Source organism: Heptranchias perlo, chromosome 6 (assembly GCF_035084215.1).
Source record: "Heptranchias perlo isolate sHepPer1 chromosome 6, sHepPer1.hap1, whole genome shotgun sequence".
Classification (NCBI taxonomy): domain Eukaryota; kingdom Metazoa; phylum Chordata; class Chondrichthyes; order Hexanchiformes; family Hexanchidae; genus Heptranchias; species Heptranchias perlo.
Genome location: NC_090330.1, coordinates 5,480,936 through 5,507,479, shown reverse-complemented (window position 1 = coordinate 5,507,479; position 26,544 = coordinate 5,480,936). Strand labels below are relative to the sequence as shown.

Sequence of the window (26,544 nt, the reverse complement as noted above, 5' to 3'; positions counted from 1 at the left end):
AAGGCTGATTGTGTTTTTTTATTTTATTCAATTTTATCCCCCACCCCCACAATTTTCTGCCCTCTTCTGAAGGATCTGACTCTTGCTGGGTCCAGATCCATGGGCATCCAATGCCCTCCATTACCTCATCCAAGTCGACTCCTCATGTGTGAGCCTAGACAATGAGGCTGTTCGACAGAGGTAGTTGGGGGGGGGGAAGGGGTGGTGAGGGGGGAAGGGGACGGTGGGGTGGGTGGTAGGGGGGTTTATGGGGGGTACAGGATGGTGGGGAAATGATGGGGGGGGGTGGAGGTGATGGTGGGAGGGATGGTGGGGGGAGGGGGTGGCGGTGTGGGGGAGGGGGTGGTGTTTGGAGGTGGCGGGTGGGAGATGGTGGTAAGGGGGAGGGGGTGGTGGGGGGGTGTGGGGGTGGTGAGGGGTGGTGGGGTGGTGGGGGCAGGGGTGGTGGTGGTGAGGTGGTGGGGGAGGGGGTGGTGGGGGGAGGGGTGGTGTGGGGGAGGGGGTGGGGTTAGGGGGTGGCAGGTGGGAGATGGTGGCAAGGGGAGGGGGTGGTGGGGGTGAGGGGTGGTGTGGGGGAGAGGGTGGTGTGGGGGTGGTGAGGGGTGGTGGGGGGAGGGGGTGGGGTTAGGGGGTGGCAGGTGGGAGATGGTGGCAAGGGGAGGGGGTGGTGGGGGGAGTTGTGGTGTGGGGGTGGTGAGGGATGGTGGGGGGAGGGGTGGTGGTGGTGGGGTGGTGGGGGAGGGGGTGGTGGGGGAGGGGTGCTGGGGGGAGGAGTGGTGGGGGGGAGGGGGTGATGTTAGGGGGTGGTGGGTGGGAGATGGTGGCAAGGGGAAGGGGTGATGGGGGGGAGGGGTGGTGTGGGGATGGTGGTGGGGTGGTGGGGGGAGGGGGTGAGGGGGAGGGGGTGGCTGGGGGCAGTGGGGTGGGGAATTCATCTGACCCTGACACGGCCTTCAACTGACGGCCACAGAAGCTCATCCAACAAGGGTCACCAGAGAGTAATCAAGCTAGAACACTGGCTGGGTTTTCCCACTTTCCTCGCCTAGGGATGTTTTCTGCTACTCTGGCTGAGATTGGCATATTCAGCACAGACCAGGGAGTGAAACTGAGTCTTTCTTGCCCCTGTATGGTTTATTACTACTGAGACATTGGGGACCTTTGCTCTTTTTGATAGTCTTTTTTCTCATCATTCTTCAGGATGTGGGCGTCGCTGGCAAGGCCGGCATTTTTTGCCCATCCCCAGTTGCCCCTTGAGAAGGTGGTGGTGGGCCTTCTTCTTGAACCGCTGCAGTCCGTGTGGTGAAGGTTCTCCCACAGTGCTGTTAGGGTGGGCTGGTCCAGGATTTTGACCCAGTGACGATGAAGGAATGGCCGATATATTTCCAATCCGGGTTGGTGTGTGACTTGGAGGGGAACTTGGAGGTGATAGTGTTCCCAATCACCTGCTGCCCTTGTATTTATAGTCGGTGGAGGTCGTGGGTTTGGGAGGTGCTGCCAAAGAAGCCTTGGCGAGTTGCTGCAGTGCATCCTGTAGATAGGACACACTGCAGCCATGGTGTGCCGGTGGTGGAGGGAGTGAATATTTAAGGTGGTGGATGGGCTCCCAATCAAGTGGACTACTTTCTGTTGATGTTTGTTCAACACCTTGGCGCTAAAAGGTAATGTTGATGTGGTTGTTCTGTATTCCAGTTATTGTCATGTGTATGCACTCAGTCCTCATTGGCGGTGAAGAGCAGGCAGTCTTCCTGAAGAAAGCCCATGACATGAGGCTGACAGACGGGAGATACGTCTTCGTACCGTACGACACTTTACTCTACAGTCTTCCTCACAAGAATGCCTCTTACGCCATGCTGAGGAACAACAGCAAGCTGCTAACTGCGTATGACGCTGTTTTGACGATAACAATGGCATCTGAAGAGATGTCCTTCTACGAGGCGTTCACAAAGGCACAAGAGAATGGAGAAATATCAACATCCCAGCAGGCAGAGCAGGTACACGGGCTAAACCTTGGGCTAAACCCAGTGGTGAATTGTTTCTAAGACTATTAGTCAGTGTCCGATGGCATTGCTTATGGTTAGTGGGAGAGCACGGTAGGTTCGGTTAGCTGTGTTTGTTGTAACAGGCTGAGGGAGGTTACAGTGCCACCTCTGGAGCAAGCAAGAATGACAGGTTTTCTCACAATGTAACAGCACCATTCTCTGGGAGAAGTAAGAACAGCAGCCATTACCATTACTGTTATGGTGCCACTGATTGAATTCAATGGACAGGGGGGCGTTACAGCATTATATTTTATATATACTAGTCGGTCTTCCATGGTGTTAACCACAGGTAGTTGAGACCATTTTGAATTTTTCAAGTTAAGAAATGTTAGAGGGTAGGGAGTGGGAGTGGGACATGAGGGGATGGGGAGGGGGACAGGAGGGGAGGCAGGAGAAGGAGAGAGGAAACAAGGGCAGAGGTGAAGAGAGGGAAGGAGGAGATAGTGAGAGGGGATGGAGAAGACAGTGGGAGAGGAGAGGACAGGGAGGGGAGGGTGGAGAAAAGGGGAAGTTTCTAAAGTAGATCTGGTTATCATCTACCTGTGATTATAGATCACTGTTCTACCTGCTTGCTCCATGTTTACCAAGAAATACTTGAGTTGATCTCAGCAAAATTCCCTGCTCACTGTATGTTATAGCAAGGCAATGGCCTCCTTCTGCGCTGTATGATTCTTTTAAACTTACTGAATCCAATTTTGCAACTTGCCACGGTGCGGTGAGAACCATCCAGCTCTGGGTTGTTAATTCAGTACCATAACCGCTAAGCTACCATTCTAAACCATTGTCAAATAAGTGGAGATTCGTACTCTGGTTCTGGTTAGCACCACGGAAGCCAAATCGCAGGTTAATCCTCGCGCTGAAATGTTAAATCCATTTCATTCCGCAGGTTTCACCTCTCTTTGGAACAATTTACAATGGCGTTTACTTCATCGCCAAAGCCATGGAGAATGCACAGAGACACGGGGTCCGTATCTCAGGGTCGAGTCTTGCCAAACACACCGAGAACCTGAAATTCACCGGTTTTAACCAGAAGATCCGGACCAACGGCCGAGGCGAAGGGATAGCGAACTATGTCATCTTGGACACCGATGGGCAGAGTGACCACCTATTGCCCACCTACACTATCGATATGACAACCGAAACCGTGCAGTACAACCGCATTACCATTCACTTCCCTGGGGGGTCACCTCCAAATGTTGACTCGAGCTGTTGGTTCGATCCAAATGTTATTTGCACAGGAGGTAAGCTTTCAAAATCATTTGTGATTTAAAAAAAAAATTCCCTCTGATTTTCCCTTGAAGCTCTGACTATCGCTGAGGCAGGGTCCCATGGGTGAAGGCTGCCCTCTGATACCTTTCTGCACTGGCCATTCTTCAAAAAGGAGCCTAGACAGCGAGGCCTCTGAATTTCCTCCAAGACCGGCACTTAATTCCAGTATAACCGAGAGGTTATACCTATCACGAAAGATTGAACAGGCTGGGGCTCTTTTCTCTAGAGGGGTGACCTGATAGAGGTCCCTAAGATTATGAAGGGGTTTGATAGAGTGGACATAGAGAAGATGTTTCCACTTGTGGGGGAGACCAGAACTAGGGTCCATAAATATAAGATAGTCATTAGCAAATCCAATTGGGAATTCAGGAGAAACTTCTTTACCCAGAGAGTGATGAGAATGTGGAACTCGCTACCACAAGGAGAAATTGAGGCGAATAGTATAGATGCATTTAAGGAGAAGCTAGATGAACAGATGAGGGAGAAAGGAATAGAAGGATATGCTGATAGGGTGAGATGAATTAGAGGTGGGAGGAGGTTTGTGTGGAGCATAAATGCCAGCATGGACCTGTTGGGCCGAATGGCCTGTTTCTGTGCTGTATATTCTATGTAATTCTATGTACGTAAAGTTGTGTAGCAGTGGAAGGGGAAGGAAGATCATGCAGGAGCTGGAAATGACCTAGTCTCCGCCCAGAAGAACTGCCGTGGACAGTTGTGGCTAGTACTCGGGGTTGGTGAAAAGGCTATTCAACTGCAAGGGGAGGGAGAGATGACGACATCGAGGGGTTTCGTTTTATTTGTTCCCCATTTGAACACAGCCGTTAGAACATTTATTTCCATATGAGGGTTTGGACGTTGTTAAGTCCGAATGCACCCTCAAGATCGGTGTGGCAATAGGTGAGGGTGGCGCGTTTGATGTCGTCTACGTGGACTTTAGCAAGGCTTTTGACAAGGTCCCACATGGCAGACTGGTCAAAAAAGTAAAAGCTCATGGATCCAAGGGAAAGTGGCAAGTTGGATCCAAAATTGGCTCAGTGGCGGGAAGCAAAGGGTAATGGTTGACGGGTGTTTTTGCGACTGGAAGGCTGTTTCCAGTGGGGTTCCACAGGGCTCAGTACTTGGTCCCTTGCTTTTAGTTGTGTGTATCAATGATTAGACTTAAATGTAGGGGGCATGACTAAGAAGTTTGCAGATGATACAAAAATTGGCCCTGTGGTTGATAGTGAGGAGGAAAGCTGTAGACTGCAGGAAGATATCAATGGACTGGTCAGGTGGGCAGAAAAGTAGCAAATGGAATTCAATCTGGAGAAGTGTGAGGTAATTCATTTGGGGAGGGCAAACAAGGCAAGGGAATACACAATAAATGGTAGGATACTGAGAGGTGTAGAGGAAGAGAGGGACCTTGGAGTGCATGTCCACAGATCCCTGAAGGTAGTAGGAGAGGTAGCTAAAAAGGGCATACGGGATACTTTAATTTATTAGCCGAGGCACAGAATGTAAGAGCAGGGAGGTTATGCTAGAACCGTAGAAAACACTAGTTAGGCCACAGCTTGAGTACTGCTTACAGTTTTGATCACCACATTACAGGAAAGATGTTATTGCACTAGAGAGGGTACAGAGGAGATTTATGAGAATGTTGCCAGGGCTGGAGAATTTGAGCTATGAGAAAAGATTGGATAGGCTGGGGTTGTTTCCTTTAGAACAGAGGAGGCTGAAGGGAGATTTAATTGAGGTGTATAAAATTATGAGGGGCCTAGATAAAGTGGATAAGAAGGAACTGTTTCCCTTAGCAGAGAGGTCAAAAACAAGGGGGCATAGATTTAAAGTAATTGGTGGAAGGATTAGAGGGGAGTTGAGGAGAAATTTTTTCACCCAGAGGGTGGTGGGGGTCTGGAACTCACTGCCTGAAAGGGTGGTAGAGGCAGAAACCCTCAACTCATGTAAAAAGTACTTGGATGTGCACTTGAAGTGCTGTAACCCACAGGGCTACGGACCAAGTGCTGGAAAGTGGGATTAGGCTGGGTAGCTCTTTATCGGCCGGCACAGAAATGATGGGCCGAATGGCCTCCTCCTGTGCTGTAAATTTCGATGGTTCTAACTCACTGCTGTTATTTGCACACCTTTCAGAACATTCCTGTCAAAGGACAAGAAAGGAATAGGAGAGAAATGCAATTGCTATAATGTGCTTACTCCCAACAGGGGGCCGCCTAATGTTCAGTTAACAATATTCACGTTCCGTATACATCAAAAGGGAATTGGATAAATACTTGAAAAGGAAAAATTTGCAGGGCTATGGGGAAATAGCAGGGGGAGTGGGACTAATTGGATAGCTCTTTCAGAGAGTTGGAACAGGCACGATGGGCTGAATGGCCTCCTTCTGTGCTGCCTGATTCTATGAGGTGTTAGCTGGTGCTCTACCAGAGGAGTTGGAACCTGAATCAACAAGTGGAGCAGTAAGAAAGAAACTCAAAATCCTAAAATCCTATATTTAGATTTATTGTTGAGATTTCTTGGATAAAAGCAGTAAACTTGAGAATAAATGATGGCACAAGGTCGCAAGACATGCTGCAGCAGACAGTGGCAGAAAGCAGGCTCCTGTTAGTGCCCCCCATTCACCATTCATTGGGTAGCTCAGTCCTGGACTCAGAAAGACACTTGTTCCTTCTAAGTTCCAGGTATACAATGCGACACACTCCCCTTCTTCCTATATCCTCAAGCTACATTGTGCTGACTCAAACTTTCTCTAGAACCTCAAAGTTATGGAATTCTTTACCTCCCTCAGTCTTTCAAACTTTTAGAGCCGAGGCTTGATGCCACCTGATCGCTGCCTCAGATTTAGAAGGTTGTGAGCTAAGTCCCACTCCAGAGACTTGAGCACATAATCTAGGCCAACACTCCCAGTGCAGTACTGAGGAGGTGCCATCTTTCGGATGAGATGTTAAACTGAGGCCCCGTCTGCCCTCTCAGGTGGACGTAAAAGATCCCATGGTGCTATTTCAAAGAAGAATAGGGGAGTTCTCCCCGGTGTCCTGGCCAATATTTATCCCTCAACCAACGTCACTAAAAAAAAACAGGTTATCTGGTCATTGATCACATTGCTGTTTGTGGGATCTTGCTGTGTGCAAATTGGCTGCCGCGTTTCCTACATTACAACGGTGACTACATCTCAAAAAGTACTTCGTTGTAAAGCGCTTTGGGACGTCCTGAGGTCGTGAAAGGCTCTATAGAAATGCAAGTTCTTTCTTTTTACCTCCTGGTTTGCCTCATCTTGTTTCACCCTTTGTGGTATCCTACGCAATGGGCTTCAACCCTTCGCCTTGGTTTGTCCTTAAAGAAAAATGATGAGACCCATTTGGTTGAAACATGAACATGAGATTCACCGTCACTGTGAAAACACTAGGAGTCAGTGCTCCAACTGGTGGGCTACAGGCCAAACCTGACTGCAACTATTTGGTGCACTGATTAGCGCTGTCTTGGCTTTACAGTTTCCTGTGCATTAATTATCATTGCGACCTGACTCTCCTCCCTCTCCCTCTCTCTCTCTCCAGGTGTTGAGTTAATGGTTGTCATATTGGTTTTCGGGTTAATCCTTTTTCTTGCATCATGTGGACTGGGCCTTACCTACGTCATCAGGTATGAATTTTTTACTTTTATTTTTAACGATCGTGAGCTTGGCTCACCCGCCAGCCCTCTCTCGCCACTGAGTCAGAGGGCAGTGGGTTCAAGTGCTCCACTCTGTAGAGTACGGCACATTTCAGTGCACGCTTCCAGCAGCACAGAATAAAACTGTCTTTGTTTCAGGCGCCGAATCCAGCAGATCCAGATAATGAAAGGGCCCAACAAGATCATAATCACCCTCGAAGACCTCACCTTCATCAGCCCACAGCTCAGCACAAAGGTTAGTGTGTTGCTCCTGCTCCAATCGTTCACATTGCTTTGCTTCATTGTACAGGAGAGAATGTAAAGAATTTGTTTACATAGAATTACATAGAATGTACTGCACAGGAACAGGCCATTCGGCCCAACTGGTCAGTGCCGGTGTTTATGCTCCACACGAGCCTCCTCCCACCCCTCTTCATCTCACCCTATCATGGTTAGTGTTGACCGGAGGTCACTGGTTACGGTTATTGGCTTAGTACAAAGAGGAGAAGAGTCAATTCTCTCTTAACTCTCAATTCGCTTTATTCACGTCGTTAGATCATATACATATAGCTTATACGTCTGGTTAGATATAGACATGCAGTTTGCACCAGGTTATACAGTTTTATATCCAAACTAGGATCTAAACACACACCCACTAGGTTTCTCTGACACTCCCTGAGTGGTCACAGAATATAAAGGCTAATACCCGAAAAGGAGAGCTGACGCTGGCCAGGCGTTCCATTCTCTCTCTCTCTTTCGATGTCGCCTCTACGTCCCTGACGTAGGTTCTTCCACTTCCGCGATGGTTGGTCTCCGGAGTCTTCGCTGGCTCCACGCCCGAGATTCTTCATTCTTATTCTGAATCTTACCTCTTCAAGCTGTGCTGTCTCTCCTGCTCCCGTTGGTTTAGGCTTGCTCGCCTAGTCCGTGTCTTCTCCTCATTGGCTCTGTCCCAAGGACTTAGGTAGCATTACCTCATTACTCCTTTTCTAAATAAGGACTTGTGTCTTATCACATCTCCTTTGTCTTTCACAAAACTTAGCTAATTCAAACCAGTTCCAGCCAGCTCAGGCCAGCGACTGAACTCGGGTTACTTCAGTTCAAAAGTTGCTTTTGCCTGCGTGTCAGCAGTTCGGAATAAACCCCATAGTATCTGCAACCCCTGGCCTACATTAGCAACGGGGAAGGAGCTGGCTTTATGAACTGAATGGCCCTTCTTTAGTCCAAGCTTCCTGAATAATCCCGGGTAGACATCTAAAACAGGTATTAGGCCTCTTTTATATGTAAATTAGGGGCCTGTAGAAGGGCCCCTTGCTGGAATTAGTCACTGATGAGTGGAGCAGGCCTGAGGTCGTCAACTCCAGGTAAGTAAAGACGTTCCTGTGGTGCCAGGAGGAGCAGGTGTGGTCCTTGCACGCCCTCTCCCACCACTGACTTCATGGGATTCAGGGTTGGCCCCCCAGTCATTAAAGGCGGGTGAGTGGGGTAAAGGAGCATATCAGCCATGATCTAATTAAATGGCGGAGCAGGCCCGAGGGGCTGAATGGTCTCCTCCTGGCCCTAATGTTCCCTCTCCCATATCTCGTTCCAATTCCACCCAGCACTCCCCCCTCCCCCACTTCCCGGGAGTTACCTGAGGGCAAATGCCACCGGACGTCCACCATAACAGCTCCCCACAACGTCTCAGTAACTGGGGCTATTTTCAGACACGGAGAGCTCCAGTCGATGATGCCTGAGGTTGGGGTTTGGGGTTTAGTAAATAGAGAGAAACTTTTTCCACTGGCAGGAGGTCGGTAACCAGAGGGCACAGATTTAAGATAATTGGCAAAAGAACCAGAGGGGAGATGAGGCGAATTTTTTTTTTAACGCAGTGAGTTGTTATGATCTGGAATGCGCTGCCTGAAAGGGCGGTGGAATAAGATTCAATAATAACTTCCAAAAGGGAATTGGATAAATACTTGAAAAGGAAAAATCTGCAGGGCTACAGGGAGAAAGCAGGGGGAGTGGGACTAATTGGAATGCTCTCTCAAAGAGCAGGCACAATGGGCCGAATGGCCACCTTCTGAGCTGTAAGATTCTGCGATTGGTCTTCAATGTTCACAAGGCCCTCAGCAGCTGACATCTCGTGGAGTACATTCATTCATCTGAATGGGAAACCATGTCTCACCAATATGTCTCATGGTTACACCCCTCACATTGATTGACTTGGAGGGGCGAGTGGCTGATCTGCAGTCGGTCACGATCGTCCAACGATGCCTCGATGTTTTTTTATCAACACAGGCCTGCTGCAAGATCAGGAGATTTTGTACACGAGGAGGCTGTTTGAAAGTGAAATGAGAATGTTTTTTTTCCGGCCATTTATTTTTGTTTGTTTTTTTTTTAACCTTTGGCCTGACACACGGAAAAGCTCTGCCCCGTCCATCCCACTCAGAGATCACCACACAGGTAGAGCTTGTGGGGTCTCAGCTCCTTAGTCCGACGGTGGGCAGGCACGGAGGATCCCGAGGACCAATTTAGTTTAGTCCTCGGGCCTCATCCGAAGGCTGCGGCTGCAAACCAGGCGCCTCGACTCAGGAATACCCCCCGGAAATGTCCCACAAACTGCTGAAAAAGTTTCCTCCAACTAAACATCGGGAAGACCGAAGCCATGGTCTTCGGTCCCCGCCATAAGTTCTGTTCCCTAGTCACCGACTCCATCCCTCTCCCTGGCCACTGTCTGAGGCTGAACCAGACCGTTCTCAACCTCGGCGTCCTATTTGACCCTGAGGTGAGCTTCCGACCCCATATCCGTTCCATCACCAAGACCGCCTACTTCCACCTCTGTAGCATCGCCCGTCCCTGCCCCTGCCTCAGCTCATAGAATCATACAATCATAGAAAATTTACGGTACAGAAGGAGGCCATCGTGTCAGTGGCAGCCGAAAATGAGCCACCCAGCCTAATCCCACTTTCCAGCACTTGGTCCGTAGCCTTGTAGGTTACGGCACTTCAAGGTGCACATCCAGGTACTCCTTAAATGAGTTGAGGGTTTCTGCCTCTACCACCCTTTCAGGCAGTGAGTTCCAGACCCCCACCACCCTCTGGGTGAAAAGGCTTCTCCTCAGCTCCCCTCTAATCCTTCTACCAATTACTTTAAATCTATGCCCCCTGGTTATTGACCTCTCTGCTAAGGGAAATAGGTCCTTCCTACCCAATCTATCCAGCCCCCTCATAATTTTGTACACCTCAATTAAATCTGCCCTCAGCCTCCTCTGTTTCGAAGAGAACCCCAGACTATCCAATTTTTCCTCATAGCTAAAATTCTCCAGTCCTCGCAACATCCTCGTAAATCTCCTCTGTATCCTCTCTAGTGCAATTATATCCTTCCTGTAATGTCATCTGCTGCTGAAACTCTCATCCACGCCTTTGTTACCTCTAAACTTGACTATTCCAGTGCTCTCCTGGCCGACCTCCCATCTTCCACCCTCCATAAACTTGAGCTCATCCAAAACTCTGTTGGCCGTATCCTAACTCGCACTAAGTCCTGTTTACCCATCACCCCTGTGCTCGCTGACCTGCATTGGCCTCGATTTTAAAATTCTCATCCTTGTTTTCAAATCCCTCCATGGCCTCGCCCCCTCCCTATCTCTGCACCTCCTCCAGCCCTACAACACTCCAAGGTCTCCGCGCTCCTCCAATTCTGGCCTCTTGCGCGTCCCCGATTTTAATCGCTCCACTATTGGCGGCCGTGCCTTCAGCTGTCTAGGCCCTAAGCTCTGGAATTCCCTCCCTAAACCCCTCTACCTCTCTCTCTCCTCCCTTAAGATGCTCCTTTAAACCTACCTCTGTTCTAATATCTCCTCAGGTTGCTGGGTGTCAAATTTTGTTTGATAAGTGCTCCTGTGATGTGCCTAGGGCCGTTTTACTGCATTAAAGGCGCTAAATAAATGCCTCTTCTTCTTCTTCTTCTTCTTCTTCTTCTTCTTCTTGTTGTGTCAACATAATGGGCGGGGCGGGATTGTAGGGCAGTGAAGAAGGAGCACACAAATAGGCAGACTCGGGCCCCGCCTAAATATATCCCCCTCCAATTAGCACAGTTTCGGGCACATAAAAGCATAAGTCCGTGTTCCCATTAATTTACAGATTTCTCGAGTTGCTGGTAGCCACAGGTTTGGCGTTCTGAGTTATGACTTATCTACCAAAGGGGCATTGGTGCTAAGAACAACCCTTTCCCCAAACCAAACCCTGCCCACAGAATTCAGAGCAAATCAGTGAATAAGGAACAGGAGCACAAGTAGGACTGAGATGAGCTGGGCATCGAGGGCCAGGTTGGCAGAGCTCGGAGTACAGGCACCATTGCTGCTGCGGTTTGTCAGGTTACACAGTGGTGTCGTGAGACTTTTTTTTTCTTTAAGCGAATGCTTGCCTTGTGATCTATAAATGTCACTTTACTGCTGTGGCTAGTAGAGCAGGTCAGAGGCTGGGCATTCTGCGGCGAGTGACTCACCTCCTGACTCCCCAAAGCCTTTCCACCATCTGCAAGGCACAAGTCAGGAGCGTGAGGGAATACCCTCCACTTGCCTGGATGAGTGCAGCTCCAACGACACTCAAGAAGCTCGACACCATCCAGGACAAAGCAATTTGCTTGATTGGCAGCCTATCCCCCATCTTAAACATTCACTCCCTCCACCACTGGCGCACAGGATGCACTGCAGCAACTCGCCAAGGCTTCTTTGACAGAACTTCCCAAACCCGCGATCTCTACCACCTAGAAGGACAAGGGCAGCAGGTGCATGGGAACACCATCACTTCCAAGTTCCCCTCCAAGTCACACACACCATCCCGACTTGGAAATATATCGCTGTTCCTTCATCGTCGCTGGGTCAAAATCCTGGAACTCCCTTCCTAACAGCACTGTGGGAGAACCATCACCACACGGACTGCAGCGGTTCAAGAAGGCGGCTCACCACCACCTTCTCAAGGGCAACTAGGGGATGGGCAATAAATTCCGAGCTGTCCAGCAACGCCCACATCCCATGAATGAATTTGTTAAATAATGGTGTCTTTTTATTTCCCTTCTCAATCTAGAAATTAAATCTGGATGATATGAGTGATGGAAGAAGTGAATCTGATCAGAATAGTCTCATGTCCTCAGGACACTCGCTGTCTAGCAAAAGTCTCAACATGGCAACCTATGAGAACTCAAACATAGCGATATACGAGGTAAACCCTGCTGCTCTCAAGGAGTTGGTTAAATGAGGTTTATGATGCTGTTGAGGGACATTTGTTTCATAGTAAAACACGTCATTGGTGGCAAGTTATTTAGTGATAATATTATACTGAGTGCACCACTACCTGTGGATTATCATACAGTAAACTTGTGCTGATTAATCCTCCAATGTTAATCTTATTCCTGTGAGAACGGTAGTGTGGGGTTTATTTTACTGGTCTAGTGATCCAGAGATCGTGAGGGATGTAAAACGGGCTGCTGATTCGCTATCACCAACTTACACCGTTGCACAAAGTCAAAATCTACCCCTCTTCTTTCCAAGCTGGAAAGCTCAAGTCTCTCCAATCTTTCCTCATAACTCAGGCCCTGGGGATCAGCCTTGTGGCCCTTCTCTGCACTGCTTCCAGCACTTGAATGTCCCTCTTGCTTCATGGTGACCAGAACAGGATGTAGTATTCAAGGTGCACCCTGACTAGAGCACAATAAAGCTTTGATGCACTACCTCCTTGGACATATTCTACTGTGTTCACTAAGTAGTTCAACATCCTATTGGCTTTGTTGATTGCTGCTCTGTAATTGGTTGGTCTTGTTTAGCGTTGGGTCTACTAAGATTGCTGCTCTGTAATTGGTTGGTTGTGTTTAACGTTGGGTCTACTAAGATTGCTCGGTCTCCGTCAGCTTCATCCCATTGGATTTAAATTCACTTCTCGGATACAATGGAGGCTATTCCACTTTTGGTTTTACTCAGAAAAAGCTTTTGCGCTGTGTGAAATGTACATTTCTTGTTTTAACAGGGGGACTGGGTCTGGCTAAAGAAATTCGAGTCCAGAAATATCCAGGAGGTACGGAAAAGTACAACCGACATACTGAGAAAGGTAAATCCATGGACACAGGAACACATCCATGTATCTATATACAGACTCACACGGGAACACATCCATGTATCTATATACAGACTCACACGGGAACACATCCATGTATCTATATACAGGCTCACACGGGAACACATCCATGTATCTATATACTGGCTTACACAGACACACATCCATGTATCTATATACAGACTCACACGGGAACACATCCATGTATCTATATACAGACTCACACGGGAACACATCCATGTATCTATATACAGACTCACACGGGAACACATCCATGTATCTATATACAGACTCACACGGGAACACATCCATGTATCTATATACAGACTCACACAGGAACACATCCATGTATCTATATACAGACTCACACAGGAACACATCCATGTATCTATATACAGACTCACACAGGAACACATCCATGTATCTATATACAGACTCACACGGGAACACATCCATGTATCTATATACAGACTCACACGGGAACACATCCATGTATCTATATACAGACTCACACAGGAACACATCCATGTATCTTTTTACAGACTCACATGGGAACACATCCATGTATCTATATACAGACTCACACGGGAACACATCCATGTATCTATATACAGACTCACACGGGAACACATCCATGTATCTATATACAGACTCACACGGGAACACATCCATGTATCTATATACAGACTCACACGGGAACACATCCATGTATCTATATACAGACTCACACAGGAACACATCCATGTATCTTTTTACAGACTCACATGGGAACACATCCATGTATCTATATACAGACTCACACGGGAACACATCCATGTATCTATCTACAGGCTCACACGGGACACATCCATGTATCTATATACAGGCTCACACGGGACACATCCATGTATCTATATACTGGCTTACACAGACACACATCCATGTATCTATATACAGGCTTACACAGGAACACACGTCCCTTTATCCAGACCTATACAGAAATGTTAAAATTCTCATCCTTGTGTTCAAATCCCTCCATGGCCTCACCCCTCCCTATCTCCATAACCTCTTCCAGCCCTACAACCTTTTGAGAACTCTGTGCTCCTCCAACTCTGGCCTCTTGACCCACTTCCTTTGTCCCACCATTGGCGGCCGTGCCTTCAGCTGTCTATGCCCTAACCTGTGGAATTCCCTCCCTAAACCTCTCCGCCTCTCCTCCTTCAAGATGCTCCTTAAAACCTACATCTGTGACCAAGCTTTTGGTCACCTGTCCTAATGTCTCCTTATGTGGCTCAGTGTCAATTTTTGCCTGATTTATGCTCTTGTGAATCGCCTTGGGACGTTTTACTATGTTAAAGGCGCTATATAAATGCAAGTTGTTGTTGCCACAAATCATTTGCTCTACTCATAAGATAAACAGAACAAAAAAGTGCTATTGAAGGAAATGTGAAATTTAAAAGAGGAAATGTGAAAAATACTCAGCAGGTCTGTCAGCATCTGTAAAAATATCCTTTCCTTTCCCAATATGGCTGGTGGCACACTTCTGGCTGGAAATATACCCGCACTTCCTGCCTGCCATATAGGGAGCTTAGTAGGCCAGTTAGCGCCTGAAAAACAGGCGCTGCAAGGGCAAATTTATAGGCCATGTACCCCTGTGTACAGTCAGATGTATGACACAGATACACGCACCCCAGTGTACACTCACAGACGTATGACACAGGTACATGTACCCTTGTGTACACTCACAGACGTATAATACAAACGTGTGCACCCCAGTGTACACTCACAGACATATGACACAGGTACATGTACCCTTGTGTACACTCACAGACGTATAATACAAACATGTGCACCCCTGTGTACACTCACAGACATATGACACAGATATATGTACCCCTGTGTATAGGTACAGACATATGATGCAGACACGTGCACCCGTGTACTCACAGATATATGATGCAGACACGTGCACCCCTGCCAACACTCACAGACATATGATGCAGACACGTGCACCCGTGTACTCACAGACATATGACAGAGACACATGCACCCCTGCTCTGCTATCAGTTTCCTGAAGCAGTAATTTGTTGCAGTTCCAGTTCAGCTTTATTTATTTGTAATGTATGTTTGTTTTTCTTCCTTTTGAAGATGAGGGATTTGCGCAGTGAGAACGTGAACCCATTCCTGGGCTTCCTCTGCGACTGTGGAATTTCGGCCATCGCGACGGAGCACTGCTCCCGAGGGAGCCTGCAGGACCTCCTCAGAAACGATGATGTGAAGCTCGACTGGATGTTCAAATCTTCCCTCCTAATGGATTTAATCAAGGTGATGCCCAAGGGGGTTCACGCTGTGGAGGAGGGGGAAATCCATCAGGGAATTATCACGCGTGGAGCGGTGATGGAGCAGGCTTGATGGGTGGATTGGCCTTGTCGTGGTCAAGAGTGCTTTTTTACATTCTTGTGAAATCTCTAGCCCGACTATAGTAACGGGGCCTCAGACTAGATAGGAAACGGGAAAATAAAATGGGGGGCAACATACATGACAACCTAGAAAACTAGCTAAAGTTGGCCTGTTAACAGCTTAACAACCCAATAAACAGCCCTTACTATATTCCAGTGACATGTGACACTGAAAGTGTAATGCAAGATTGGGGCAAATGGTGGTGTGGGGCTGGAGTCACATATAGGCCCAGACCAGGTAAGGACGGCAGGTTTCCTTCCCCTAAAGGACATTAGTGAACCAGTTGTTTTTTTTTTACAACAATCCATCGGCTTTATGGTTACTTTTACCAGCTTTCTTTTTTCCAGATTATTTTATACTGAATTCAAATTCTCAAATGTGCGGTGATGGGATTGAAACTCACATTCTCTGGATTATGAATCTAGGCCTTCTGGTTTACGAGTCCACTAACATAACCATTACACCACCGTACCCAGCACACCCTCCTCTTCACTTTATTTATTTTTTAACAATACTGAAGAAAACAAAGGCAGTCAGGGAGCGATCTTTCACCAAGGGCCATTAGTGTTGTAGAAGTTACCCAGGGAAAGACCATTAAAGCAAACAGTATAAATGGATTCATGAGATAATTAGATGCTCATGTAGAGAGAGAAGGGATGGAGAGAAATGACAAGGAGGCAGGCTGAGATCTATCTATTGCGATCGCTATATAAATGCAAGTTGTTGTTGTTATAGCACCTTTAATGTATTAAAACGTCCCAGATAAGATTTGCCACCAAGCCACATAAGGAGATATTCGGACAAGTGGTCAAAACCTTGATCAAAGAGGTAGGTTTTAAGGGGTATCCTAAAGGAGGAAAGAGAGGTGGAGAGACGGAGAGGTTTAGGGAGGGAATTCCAGAGCTTTGGGCCTAGGCAGCTGAAGGCACGGCCGCCAATGGTGGAGCGCTGAAAATCGGGGACGCACAAGACGAATTGTTGTTGTTGTTTGACTGGACCAGAATCCGCGATCTCACGCCCTCTTTTTTTTTAACGGGCAGGGTATGAAATATCTTCACCACCGAGACTTCCCTCACGGACGCCTGAAATCCCGTAACTGCGTGGTGGACGGGCGGTTTGTGCTGAAGATCGTTGACCATGGGTATCTTGAGCTGTTGGAAGCGCAAAGAGTCCCTTGGCAGAAGCCACCACCAGAAGGTAAGCACTAGGGCAAGTGGGGCTGTCGTTGATATCGGTTGTTCATAGAAGGGACTAGAGGCCAGTGTACGGGTGAGATAGACCGTGTAAGGGTATGGCTCCATACCCTCCAGTACCTCATCTAATTGGTCATTCTTCATATGGGAACCTCTGAGTCAGAAGGTCATCTAAACACAATTGCTGCAGAGACGATTAGGGATGGACAATAATGTTCTCTCCATCCCGAGAGCAAATTTCAAAATAAAACATTGGGGCGCATCAGTCATAAATTTGATTCTCCTGCCCGTATCCTGACTCACACCAAGTCCTGTTCACCCATCACCCCTGAGCTCGCTGGCCTACGTTGGCTCCCAGTTTGGCAGCACCTTGATTTTACCATTCTCATCCTTGTTTTCAAATCCCTCCATGGCCTCGCCCCCTCCCTATCTCTGTAGCCTCCTCCAGCCCTACAACTCCACCAAGATCTCTGAGCTCCTTCAATTCCGGCCTCTTGCGCATCCCCAATTTTCACGGCTCCACCATTGGCGGCCGTGCCTTCAGCTGCCTGGGCCCTAAGCTCTGGAATTCCCTCCCTAAACCTCTCCGCCTCTCTCTCCTCCTTTAAGACGCTCCTTAAAACTTGCCTCTTTGACCAAGCTTTTGGTCACCTGCCCTAATATGTGGTTCGGTGTCATATTTTGTTTGATCGCTCCTGTGAAGCGCCTTGGGACGTTTCACTACATTAAAGGCGCTATATAAATGCAAGTTGTTGTTGTTGTACAGCTCCTGAGAGACCTAATAGCTGGCACAATTTGCAGTTTGGTAGACCTGCCAAAATAAAAAAAGAAACTGTACTTTTTTTTTATTCTCAGAGTTATTTTGGACAGCTCCCGAAATGCTGAGAGACCCAAAGCTGTCCAGGAAGGCGAGTGTAAAAGGCGATACTTACAGTTTCGCCATCATCTTGCAGGAAGTGGTGGTTCGAGGGTCTCCTTACTGCATGTTAAGCCTCAGCCCTGAAGGTGGGTTCTGTGCTGTACTCCAGTGTTCCTTCACAGTGATATAATAATGCAGGTTAATCTGCCTAAGGATTGAGGGATGTACCTGTTTCTCTGGACTGACTGTATTTGTTTGTTTTCAGCTCAAGGTGCTGGAATAAGTGCTAATATTACAGCAGTAAAGTTCTTTCAAACATCATAATTAGCTTTATTACTGTAAATTACTGAAATAAAGCATGATTTTATATCAAAGGTCATTTAGAGTTTAATTGCTGCAGATGAGGAAACTTTGTAGATTGGCAGGTGCTTATGAATTCTCTGCTCCAGGTCAGAAAAAGCCAGCAAAAAGTGACTGTCTTTCTTGTTCTTTTCTTTTTCTCGTACCTTTGACAATTAGAAATGTGACAGGTGCACATTAGATCCAAAATGTTATACCTATAATTGACAGATCTCCAATGGAGAGTTGTAAGTATTGTTAGAGCAGGGGTGTTATACCAGGTAGCATTACCGGGGAGACTGATTTATTGAAGTTGGAGCACTCCTGGATCCAAGAGCTCTGGGAAGGGGGCCCATGGTCTTGTAGTATTTTGAGGGAGGAGGGTTTCCAGTGTCTGGGAGCAGAAGGAAAGAGGTCCCAGAGAGAGAAATTCTGGGAAAACTATGGTAGATTTTGTGACCTGGGATCATTGGGAATAGGGGTGCTGGGATCCGACAGCATAGAGCATGGGCGTCTCAGAGAATTGGGGGTTTGTGAGCACCGAGAGGAGCTCCCAGGATCTGGGAGGGGAGATTAAGTTTGGGTGGGGGGAGGAATTCTGGGAGTCGTCAGGCCCGGGATGACTTTTTGAAGCTTTGAGGGGGCCAGTGTCTGACAGTATTGGGGGTTTTGGGGATCAGTCAATATTAGAGGTAGCTTCTAGCAGTCTAGTGGGGAAGGAGGCTCAGTAGAATGAGACCCAAACTTCCCTTGGACCCTTTCAAACCACTAGGCCCAAACCCCGTAACCGCATTCCCATTCACTAACTTCCTCCCTTGACCCATCTACAGCCCCTTTTGTGGCTTCAGGTACCTCTCCACACCTACAGTTCCTATCTTTACATTCCTGCCTTAAATCATCTAAGAGAAAATTTTCTGCTTCTTAAAATTAACGGATGGAAAATCACAGGCTAGGGATGAGCAGTTTCCCAACATGCAACAGGAGCGCAGAAGCATAAACGTTACCATTTAGTGGACTACTAGTGAGTGTCCAGACTTTTATAGTCATTAATAAACATAGATTGCCATAAACAAACAAGAATTTACTCATAAAATGGACGAAAAGGTCACAGTTTGCACAGTTTTCAAATTTGTGCGTTAAAAGAAATTCCTCATGCTTCAAAAGTGGCTCAGAAGAGAGCATTCTTTTAATTGAAAATACAACCAAAATAAAGAGACGATTGACTATATATCAAGAACCCATTCTCGATAAACAATCTCTGAGAATCGCCTTGGGACGTTTTACTACATTAAAGGCGCTATATAAATGCAAGTTGTTGTTGTTTCCTTTTCTGACCATCAGCAAGCGACCCAAAATCACAGGTGTTGCTGATCACAGGTGTTGCTGATCACAGGTGTTGCTGATCATAGGCATTACTGATCACAGGTGCTGCTGATCACAGGTGCTGCTGATCGCAGGTATTACTGATCACAGGTGCTGCTGATCGCAGGTATTACTGATCACAGGTATTACTGATCACAGGTGCTGCTGATCACAGGTATTACTGATCACAGGTGTTGCTGATCACAGGCGTTACAGATCACAGGTGCTGCTGATCACAGGTGCTGCTGATCACAGGCATTACTGATCACAGGTGTTGCTGATCACCGGTGTTACTGATCACAGGTGCTGCTGATCACAGGTATTACTGATCACAGGTGTTGCTGATCACAGGCGTTACTGATCACAGGTGCTGCTGATCACAGGTGCTGCTGATCACAGGCATTACTGATCACAGGTGTTGCTGATCACCGGTGTTACTGATCACAGGTGTTGCTGAGCACAGGTATTACTGATCACAGGTGCTGCTGATCACAGGTATTACTGATCACAGGTGTTGCTGATCACCGGTGTTACTGATCACAGGTGTTGCTGAGCACAGGTATTACTGATCACAGGTGTTGCTGATCACCGGTGTTGCTGATCACAGGTGTTGCTGAGCACAGGTATTACTGATCACAGGTGCTGCTGATCACAGGCGTTACTGATCACAGGTGCTGCTGATCACAGGTGCTGCTGATCACAGGCGTTACTGATCACAGGTGCTGCTGATCACAGGTGCTGCTGATCACAGGTATTACTAATCACAGGTGCTGCTGATCACAGGTATTACTGATCACAGGTGCTGCTGATCACAGGTATTACTGATCACAGGTGCTGCTGATCACAGGTGCTGCTGATCACAGGTATTACTGATCACAGGTGTTGCTGATCACAGGTGCTGCTGATCACAGGCGTTACTGATCACAGGTGCTGCTGATCACAGGCATTACTGATCACAGGTGTTGCTGATCACCGGTGTTACTGATCACAGGTGTTGCTGAGCACAGGTATTACTGATCACAGGTGCTGCTGATCACAGGTGCTGCTGATCACAGGCGTTACTGATCACAGGTGCTGCTGATCACAGGTGCTGCTGATCACAGGCGTTACTGATCACAGGTATTGCTGATCACAGGTATTACTGATCACAGGTGCTGCTGATCACAGGTGCTGCTGATCACAGGTATTACTGATCACAGGTGCTGCTGATCACAGGTATTACTGATCACAGGTGCTGCTGATCACAGGTGCTGCTGATCACAGGTATTACTGATCACAGGTATTGCTGATCACAGGTATTACTGATCACAGGTGCTGCTGATCACAGGTGCTGCTGATCACAGGTATTACTGATCACAGGTGCTGCTGATCACAGGCGTTACTGATCACAGGTATTACTGATCACAGGTATTACTGATCACAGGTGCTGCTGATCACTGGTGTTGCTGATCACAGGTATTACTGATCACAGGTGCTGCTGATCACAGGCGTTACTGATCACAGGTGCTGCTGATCACAGGTGCTGCTGATCACAGGTATTACTGATCACAGGTGCTGCTGATCACAGGCGTTACTGATCACAGGTGCTGCTGATCACAGGTGCTGCTGATCACAGGTATTACTGATCACAGGCGTTACTGATCACAGGTGCTGCTGATCACAGGTGTTACTGATCACAGGCGTTACTGATCACAGGTGCTGCTGAGCACAGGTGCTGCTGATCACAGGTGCTGCTGATCACAGGTATTACTGATCACAGGTGCTGCTGATCACAGGCGTTACTGATCACAGGTGCTGCTGATCACAGGTCTTACTGATCACAGGTGTTGCTGAGCACAGGTGCTGCTGATCACTGGTGTTGCTGATCACAGGCGTTACTGATCACAGGTATTACTGATCACAGGTGCTGCTGATCACTGGTGTTGCTGATCACAGGTGCTGCTGATCACAGGTATTACTGATCACAGGTGCTGCTGATCACAGGCATTACTGATCACAGGCGTTACTGATCACAGGTGCTGCTGATCACAGGTGCTGCTGATCACAGGTATTACTGATCACAGGTGCTGCTGATCACAGGTGTTACTGATCACAGGCGTTACTGATCACAGGTGCTGCTGATCACAGGTGCTGCTGATCACAGGTATTACTGATCACAGGTGCTGCTGATCACAGGCGTTACTGATCACAGGTGCTGCTGATCACAGGTTCTGCTGATCACAGGTGCTGCTGATCACAGGTATTACTGATCACAGGTGCTGCTGATCACAGGTGCTGCTGATCACAAGTATTACTGATCACAGGTGCTGCTGCTCACAGGTGCTGCTGATCACAGGTATTACTGATCACAGGTGCTGCTGCTCACAGGTGCTGCTGATCACAGGTATTACTGATCACAGGTGCTGCTGATCACAGGTGTTGCTGATCACAGGTGTTGCTGATCACAGGTGTTGCTGATCACAGGTATTACTGATCACAGGTGATACTGATCACAGGTGCTGCTGATCACAGGTATTACTGATCACAGGCGTTACTGATCACAGGTTCTGTTGATCACAGGTTCTGCTGATCACAGGTGCTGCTGATCACAGGTATTACTGATCACAGGTGCTGCTGATCACAGGTATTACTGATCACAGGTGCTGCTGATCACAGGTTTTGCTGATCACAGGTGCTGCTGATCACAGGTGTTGCTGATCACAGATGCTGCTGATCATAGGCATTACTGATCACAGGTGTTGCTGATCACAGGTGTTGCTGATCACAGGTGTTGCTGATCACAGGTGTTGCTGATCACAGGTGTTGCTGATCACAGGGGCTGATCAAATTTGTTGTCAGCCTAAACATTTCATAATGGCAAACAGCATTTTTTAAATCACTTGCCCAAAATAAATTCAATACATTTCTTTTAAAGTATTTTGGAAAAAGCAAAGACACTCTCAGATCCTGAGAGGACGCACCCTTCACCCATCAACTCCTATTGGTGCACAAATTGCACACTGAGAAATTATACAAACTGTGCATATTCAGAATGCACAGATTTGGTTGGAAGGACTCACCAAATATTGAAGTAAAGAATCTCAGTCGAAGTCAAACCCTTTGAGACAGGCTGAGACCTTGATGTAAAAAACTTTTGTAAAGATATTAAAAGACACAAAAGACAATTCAATGAGTAAATTTATTCATGCTTGTGAAATATATAATTTTTGATTTGGTTTAAAATCTTATTTGAGAAATGGGAAAAATGGCGGATAAAAATAGTTTCCAAACCATTTTGAGTGATTTGGTTTATTCAGCATCAAAATGTTGACACGTTGCTATGGTGTTTTCTCATTCTAAACATTGATAGGTTCCTGTGGGGTTTTCCATTATAAGTGTTTAATGTCATAAAAAGCATAGCTAAAAATTGTAACACAGGAAGTAAGCTTTGTGGTCAGGAAGTGTATGCCATTATTTATTATAATATATATCAGATTTGGATAGGGTTTTATTGCCATCTGTAAAGTTTAAGGGAGTGAATTTCTGCGGTTGTTATCTGCCATAACCCCAGGGTTTCCACCACTCTTCCGCCAAAGTTATGGAGGACACGTGGGAGAACCCTCATCCTCAAAAATTCAACCCCCCCCCCCCCATCATGTGTTTCAGTAAACTAAGGTACATATAGGACCACAGGGCACTCACACATACATTTTACAAATCCAGATAGAGTCATGGTGAGTACAAGGTCATATGGTACTCATCAATTCAGGTAACACCTGTTGATTCCCTAGTTTAAGGAACACTAAATTACCTGGATGCGGTAGATGGTGGTAATGATCGTGAATTAACTCATGCAGCTGTTGTGAGTTTAAATCCCACCATGGCAAGTTATAAATGATTTGGGTAGTTTGTAAGCTGATAGATTGTTGAAAAAACCCCACATTGGTTGACTAATGTCCTTTGGGGCATATACACGACTCCAGTACCACACCATGTGGTTGAATCTTATAGCCATCTGAAGTTTCTGCTCAGTTGTAACACAATTGCTTCAAGGAGAAGGCCTACCAATGGCAGCTAGAATGGGCAATAAAATTGACCTCGCCATTTTGCCTATATCATCATCAACAACAACAACAACTTGCATTAATATAGCGCCTTTAACATTGTAAAACGTCCCAAGGCACTTCACAGGAGCGATTATCAAACAAAATTTGATACCGAGCCACATAAGGAGATATTAGGACAGGTGACCAAACACTTGGTCAAAGAGGTAGGTTTTAAGGAGTGTCTTAAAGGAGGAGAGAGAGATGGAGAGGGAGGGAGGTTTAGGGAGGGAATTCCAGAGCTTAGGGCTTAGGCAGCTGAAGGCACGACTGCCTATGATGGAGTGATTAAAATCGGGGATGCGGAAGAGGCCAGAATTGGAGTACAGAGATCTCGGGGATGTAGGGCTGGAGGAGGCTACAAAGATAAGGAGTTGCGAGGCCCTGGAGGGATTTGAAAACAAGGATGAGGATTTTAAAATCGAGGCGTTCCTGGACCTTCTGACCTCTAGTCCTACATTGACTGTCCAAATCAAACTGCTTGTTTACTTCCAAACCTTCTACACCATCCTTCACTTTAACGGTCATGTTATGATCTGGAATGCACTGCCTGAAAGGGTGGTGGAAGCACATTCAATAGTAACTTACAAAAGGGAATTGGATATATACATGAAAAGGAAAAATTTGCAGGGCTATGTGGAAAGAGTGGGGGGAGTGGGACTAATTGGATAGCTCTTTCAAAGAGCCAGCACTGGCTAGGTGGGCCAAATGGCCTCCTTCTGTGCTAAAAGATTCTATGATTCTGTATCTCCTCTCAGTTGGCTTTTCTATAGTGAAAATAAGTTGAATCACTTGATCCTTTCTTCATGACATAAGTATTCTTGTTGTTTTATTTTTTTAGAGATTATTAGGAAGGTGAAGAAGCCGCCCCCTATGTGTCGACCCACGGTCTCTCCAGACCAAGCCCCACTGGAGTGTATTCAACTAATGAAACACTGCTGGAGTGAACTTCCTGAGAGAAGGCCTACCTTTAATGAGATCTTTGACCGAGTGAGTAGACTGTGACGGGGACCTGAAGATTTGGGAACTGCTGAGTGTGAGATGGCTTCATGTCCCTTAAACCTCTTTGAGGCCATTGACACTTGGTCCCTTCAACAGAAAGGGATTAATTAACACCATCATAACTAATGAGGAAAACCACATGCGATGCACTGCCCACCAGTATTCAAGCAGATCCAATGGATCACTAACATTCCACTGGTCACCAGAGAAAGAAACAGCACTGATCTCGGTTTAAATTTTTTAGCAACATAAATTGCTCCCCTCAGGCACATGTAACCACTGTTCTATATTGTTGATCATTGGTTCTGAGTAGAAAAATTGGTCCACGGTGGGGTGTTGGAGGCAGATTCAATCATGTCCTTCAAAAGGAAACTGGATTAGTGCTTGAAGGGAAAATATTTGCAGGGCTACAGGGATAGGGGCGGGGGAATGGGACTAGCTGGATTGCTCTTGCATAGAGCCGGCGCGGACTCGATGGGCCGAATGGCCTCCTTCCGTGCTGTAACCTTTCTATGATTCCATGATATTTAGGACCATTATAAGTTAATAGTTCTTTTAACATTGCTGAGGAACCGTTTGCCTTTACCCCTCCTTTACCTTGACTCTCAGTAGTCCATGTGCCTTCTGGCTCTCCATTCGCTGCCTGCACTGCCTATGGTATGTTGACAAACTCGGATTCAGTGCTGTTACATAGAACAAGAGTAGGCCATTCAATTACATCATGGCTGACCTATATCTTGACTCAATGTACCTGCCTTGGTTCCATATCCCTTAATATCCTTGCCTAACAAAATGCTATCAATCACAGTTTTGAAATTTTCAATTGGCCCCCAGCCTCAACAACTTTTAGGGGAGAGAGTTCCAGATTTTCACTCCCCTTTGTGTGAAGAAGTGCTTCCTGACATCACCCCTGAACGGCCTAGCTCTAATTTTAAGGTTATACCCCCTTGTTCTGGACTCCCCCATCAGAGGAAATAGTTCCTCTCTATCTACCCTATCAAATTCTTAAATCATCTTAAACACCTCAATTAGTGAATACAAGCCTAGTCTATGAAACCCGTCCTCATAATTTAACCCTTTTAGCCTCGTTCTGGTGAATCTGCACTACACCCCCTCCTAGGCTAATTTATCCTTCCTGAGGTGCTGTACTAAGAACTGAACGCAGTCTCCGGATGCAGTCTAACCAGAGCTTTACACAACTGAAATATAACTTCCACCCTTTTGTATTTCAACCCCCTTGAGACAAAGGCTAACATCCCATTAGCTTTTTATCGAGTAATCTTGCTCCTTTTCTTGCTCTTCAGCAACAGAATACAAGGGCTGCTAATAGTGTTAACCCCACGATCCACAGTGTTAGCCCACGATCCACACAACATGTGTATTAAAATAAAGCTGTATTGGTGTCCTCTTCCTAAGTTGGCCTCTACTTGGTAGCTGCCCGACGTTGGCAAGATTGAAATCAGACACTGACTCTGTGTGAAATTGGAGGTGAAGATCCACATCCCATCACTTCATGGGCTGACATGTCACAGCTGAGTGCCCCTACAGTAAGATATTGGTCGGCACAAAAAGCCCCCTTCTACACTCCCTTGAGTACAGAAGATTGAGGGGTGGTCTGATTGAGGTGTTTAAAATGTTAAAGGGATTCGATAGGGTAGATACAGAGAAACTATTTCCTCTGGTGGGGGAATCAGGAATGGGGGATGTGATCTTAATATTACAGCCAGGTTATTTAGGAGGAAAATCAGGATATACTTCTTCACACAAAGGGTAGTAGAAATCTGGAATTCTGTCCCCCAAAAGGCTGTGAATGCGGGGGGACAAATGGAGCTTTCAAGACTGAGATCGATAGATTTTTTTGATAGGTATCAAGGGATTATGGAGCTAAGGCGGGGAAATGGAATTGAGGTGAGGATCTGCCGTGATCTAGTTGAATGGCGGAATAGGCCCAACGGGGCTGAATAGCCTACTCCTGTTCCCGTGTTCCTAAAAGCAAGTGATTAATACGATCGGAACTAAGATGAAAACCACTTAAAATGCGCTGCCCACCAGTATTACAGCAGGTCCAATGACATACAAAGTAGGAGCACTGATCCCAGCTTGACAGTGTTGCTCCAGTCCTGAATTGTCAATAAAGCTGGTGCAATATTGATGTTCCAGTAGGTGTTGCCAGCACTCAATAAATCATAAGTGCATGAGCTATCATGAAACAAGAAGGGGCCATTTGCC

General features: G+C 46.9%; 1 protein-coding gene across 2 annotated transcripts in view; it reads left to right on the top strand.

Annotated features, from left to right (window-relative positions):
* Window positions 1–26,544, top strand: part of gucy2f (guanylate cyclase 2F, retinal) — a 62,011-nt gene that overhangs the window by 8,748 nt on the left and 26,719 nt on the right. For both annotated transcript variants that reach the window (XM_067985362.1, XM_067985361.1), the window contains exons 2-11: window positions 1,690–1,991; window positions 2,926–3,280; window positions 6,857–6,941; window positions 7,110–7,206; window positions 12,017–12,151; window positions 12,953–13,033; window positions 15,167–15,343; window positions 16,519–16,675; window positions 17,527–17,676; window positions 24,155–24,303. In XM_067985362.1, the coding sequence (XP_067841463.1) occupies window positions 1,690–1,991; window positions 2,926–3,280; window positions 6,857–6,941; window positions 7,110–7,206; window positions 12,017–12,151; window positions 12,953–13,033; window positions 15,167–15,343; window positions 16,519–16,675; window positions 17,527–17,676; window positions 24,155–24,303 (1,688 nt within the window). The remainder of the gene's footprint in view (window positions 1–1,689; window positions 1,992–2,925; window positions 3,281–6,856; window positions 6,942–7,109; window positions 7,207–12,016; window positions 12,152–12,952; window positions 13,034–15,166; window positions 15,344–16,518; window positions 16,676–17,526; window positions 17,677–24,154; window positions 24,304–26,544) is intronic.